General features: G+C 28.7%; 1 protein-coding gene across 1 annotated transcript; it reads right to left on the reverse strand.

Annotated features, from left to right (window-relative positions):
* Positions 1 to 228, reverse strand: CTAM01_16887 (uncharacterized protein; the record flags this gene model as incomplete). Its single annotated transcript, XM_060532879.1, has 1 exon — positions 1 to 228. A coding segment is annotated over one exon (228 nt), but the record flags the coding sequence as incomplete, so codon positions are not given.
* Positions 229 to 4,970: the final 4,742 nt, after the last annotated feature.

Genomic DNA, 4,970 nt, shown 5'->3' on the forward strand with positions numbered 1-4,970 from the left:
CTAGGTAAAAATAATAATAACGCGGGCTATACTAATTAGTAACGAGGATAGCAGTATAGCTTTAGCTATACTTATATTTAGCATATTTAGGGTAAAAAACCCGTTAACCTTTATCGTTATAGTCATCTCTAAATTACGGGCGTCGAGGCTATAACCAACCTTTATTAATATAAATTCTCTATAAGCTTTAAAAACGAGAAGTTCTTTAAAAGTAGCTATAAAGTTAGGTCGCTTACGAAAGAACTTCGTAATCGTTCTAATATATAAATTAAAATAAATCGTTACAATAACAAAAGCTATTATATCCTAAAAAGAAATAGCTAGTAAGTAGTAGTTAAGTATAATTAATATATAATAAATATAAAAGAGAACGTACGATCGAAATAGAAGTCTTAAAATCTTAAGGTTAGCTTAGTAATATTATTAATTATAAGGCCTAGGTAATATTAGTATAACGGAGTTTAGTTAAATAATATACGTATTAGCAACGCGCACCTCAGCTTAAGTAAAGAGCCTTAGCTCGTTTATAATATAGCGGGATATTTATAATCAATAGCTCGTAACAGCTATCCCTTTTCATATCTTAAACTTTATTAACTAAAAGCGACGTATTAAAGTTTATAATAAAGGAGCTAATATCCGAAATAGCGTTAAAAAAAAAGGCGTAACGTAAATAGGGACTAGCTTAATAATAAGAATACGTATAAAAGGAAACTTAGAAAGATAACTTAATTTTAAGTCTAATAGCAGTTATTTTAAGTATTTTTATATCTCGAGAAATAAATCCGGCCTTTATATTAGTTACTCACTATTTAGCCCTTATTAATTATTATAGTCTTATTATTTAAGCGAGGAGGGTATAGTATATATTATAAAACGGTCCTTATTACGTTAATTTATAAAGTTAACTTTAGCTTACTAAATTATATACCTCCCCGTACCCAAATCGAAGTAGTAGCTATATTAGGCATAGAGTAATTATTAACTCTATTTCTAAGCACAGCTAAAAAGTAACCGTAAGATCCTATTTCTATTTTATCTTAATTTACTTATAGTTATAGCTCGCCTTCGCCGTACGATATATATTATATATATATTCTAAAACTAGTTTAAAAACTATAAGAAATAGTATAGGCCGTAGTGCACATATTATTTCTATTCTTCTCCTATTTCTTTATTACAACTAGTATTTATCCTAGCACTCTAGCCCATAACGCTAATTATAAGTATTACGAGATCCGTTAAATACTATTATAAACTTCAATAACTAGCTACGGATTAGCTACGAGCCGTTATAAAGTATACTATTCGAGGTTATATAGGCCCCGAATAAGAACTCACCTTATAATTAAAAATCCTTAAAATAGCCGCGAACATATAGCAAATAATATTACTATTAGTTAATTAGGAGGGAGAGGGCCGTATTATTACTAATTAAGCTATATCTTCCCTATTATAGGCGTTTAATAATATAGCCTTAATACGCAGTAGTTATAAGGAGAGAGTATAGTAGCAATAAGCTCTACGTACTTAGCTATTAAGTAAAAATAATCCGCTATATAAGAATACAACCATTTACTTATAATAATAATAGCCGACGTACTTTTTATAATAGATTTATAAAAATAGAACGCATAACGCTATTATTAGGAGTTAGTAGAACTAAGAATAGGTTTTCTGTTATCGTTTATATAGCATATCCCATATTATAAGCTTCCTTAATCAATTAAAACTAAAAAACCTAAGACCTAAATAAGAATACGATATCTCTTATATTATATAATTAAACGTAATTTAGTATTAAATAGTACTATATATCATATTACGTTCTAGGGCCCCTCCTATTATAAGGTCTTCAGATAGACGTATTTTAACTATTTCTTATAATATATAATATAGAATTTAATACTTATTTATACTACGCTAAGCTAGGATACTAGCTTACCTAGTTTTATAACTACTCTTATAATACTATTTGAGCTAATACTATTATAGCTAATACCGTTTCTATAGTTACGTATTAAAAGTTAGTTAATAAGTTACTAGTTAAGACTATATATATAGACCTAAAGCACGCAGTAGGTTAGAAATATGCCCGCTGCTATACTAAATTTACTTTTTTAAATACTATTGCGAGGCCCCTTTTTATTCCTAAATATACTCTTTTTAGCTTTAAAATAAGAAGTCTATAAGCTAATTAGTTTATAAATAGTAAATCTAAAATAAGGACGGCGACTTAATATAACGGTAGTTAAGGTAAAGCGCTATAAGTAACCTTAGCTAATGCCTAAAAAATAAAATAAAAGTTATTAGTTTTATTAATATAGTCGTTTTAAATATTAAAAATTAGGGTAGCTAGTTAAAAAGGTAGGGTAGATAGTTATATTTAAAAAATACTTTACTAAATAGTCCTGCTAAATATAAGTACTAAATCGGGCCCTACTTAAGAAAAGTATAGATCCCTAGTATATACCCTACCCCGGGCCGGAAGTTATTTACTAAGCCTCTTCTATTTCCTATATTCTTTATTAACTTCTAGCCTTCGGCCTCTATTTACTAATCTAGATCCGGTACCCTAGTTACTCTATATTTTCATTACTTAGTCTAAACCTAGTCTAAACCCCGGCTACTAAAAAATAACCGCTAGCCGTTTACTTATTTAAAAACTATAAATATAATATTTTTTATTAACCCCTACTATAACGCTTACTAAGTAATTATTTAAAAAGCAAAAATATTTATTTTCCTAAAAGTAAATAGTAGAGCCTTAATACTATTATATAATAAATAAACCTCCCTCTTTTTAAGTTATAAACTTATAATAAATAAGACGAGGTCAATACAAATATAAGTAGGGAGTTCTTTTCCTAATTAGATTTAAGAGTTTTCTTAGTAAGTTAGGTTTCTAGCCCCACCCTACTGCTAAAATACCATTAACTATATATTAACGTTACTATATAGTAATACTATTAATAAACTTCTAACGATACTAAGCAACGGTTTCTTTATATTTCCTTTATATCCCGTTAATAATTATTTTAACGTTACTAAGTAGCGGTTCTATATTTTATATCTCCTTTATATCCCGTTAATAATCGTTCTTAACGTTATTAAGTATCGGTTCTATATTTCTTTTATATCCTATTAAATAAATATTCTCAACGTTACCGGGCATCGGTTCTACGTTTTTTTTATATCTTATTAATAATTATTCTAACGTTACTAAGTAGCGGTTCTATACCTATTTCCTTTATATCCCGTTAAATAAATATTCTTAATATTACTAAGTAGCGGTTCTATATCTCCTTTATATCCTATTAAATAGACATTCTTAACGTTACCGGGTATTAGTTTTATATTTTCTCTATATCCTATTAAATAGATATTCTTAACGTTACTAAGTAGCGGTTCTATATTCTATATCTCTTTTATATTCCGTTAATAATCGTTCTTAATATTACTAGGCATCGGTTTTATATCTCCTTTATATCCTATTAAATAAATATTCTTAACGTTACTAAGCATCGGTTCTACATTTCCTTTATTTTCCGTTAATAACTAATTTAATAATACTACCGAGATACTTTTCTTTAAGTAATATAGGTAGCGAAATTCGGACTCTATAACCTCCTCGTAATACTACTTAGAAACCTATCCTTATTAGTAATAGAGCTAATATAAAAACGTAACTACGTATAATAGAGTATAATAGCGCGCGAGTACTTAGGACGGTAGATATTACCCACTAAATATTAAGTAGTTAGTTAGTCAGGCTCTAGCAGCTTATAGATTTCTCTTATAGTTAGAAATAGGACAATACTCGCTATCTTTAATATACGATTATACTTTCAAAGCTCCTATATTTAGTTCCTATCCATAACAATACTATCTTATTATAATAGCTATTACTATAAGTTTTTATATAATAAGTAAAACCCCCCTTCGAGGCTACTCTTACATATATACAGCCCTATAATACTATTAATAATAAGGAATTTTGGTTATAAACAACTAAAAGTGCGTATCGTTAGTTAAGTAGTAGCTTATAAGTATTACATTAAGCATATATCGAGACACTAGCATATTTATAATAAAATTTAAATTTACTATATATTAAACACTAGCTAAATTAGCATAGCTAGTTACTAGGGCGTTAAAAGGAGCTAAGGGTAATATAATAAAAGTTATATAGTATAGCTCGCTAGTTTATCCTTTTTATCCTCGTAGTACTAATAAGAACTAGCTATTTATACTACGCTTTATAGTTTAACGGATATTAATAAATTTAAAAAGCTTTTAGAAATATTTTAAACAGTAGAAATAGTATAAGTAAAGATTATAAACGTAGCGGTCGGTATAAGCTCGCTTCGGTAAGTAAGTAGATCTAAAAAAGTTACAAAATAAATTTAATATTAAAATCTAAATACAGTTATAACTATATTATACTCGCATTATACAGTTCTATAATATACCTAAAAATCCATAACTAAATCTAAAGGACTAACGCGGACCTAAGAGCTTAGGATAATTAATTATAACCATTAAGCCAGTTTCTTACTAACGGACTATTAAATAAAATACCGTAGTTTATCTAACGGGCATACCTACCCGCTTTACTAACTTCGATTCCCAACTACTTTTAAATAATAAACGGCTATACTCTAAGCCCGATTTTAGCTCGTAGTAGGGCTATACCCAACCCTATTAGGGGCGTTTATAAACTATCCGGGTACATCCCCTACGTTAAAAACACCCCAAGAGCTTCTTAAAATACTCCCTATACACACTACTATATTTAATAATAATAATTATATATATATGTGGTGGTTTTTTTTTTCCGGCTTTACAGGCACAAAAGATCGACCTTAACGGGATCACGCTTTCAAGGGAAATCACACGATACAGTACACTTTTTAACTACACAATACGCGCAATGTATCCCAAGCACGCGCTCAACGCAATATAGTGAT

Source organism: Colletotrichum tamarilloi (genome assembly GCF_030869305.1).
Source record: "Colletotrichum tamarilloi strain Tom-12 chromosome Unknown Scaffold_276.1, whole genome shotgun sequence".
NCBI classification, from domain to species: domain Eukaryota; kingdom Fungi; phylum Ascomycota; class Sordariomycetes; order Glomerellales; family Glomerellaceae; genus Colletotrichum; species Colletotrichum tamarilloi.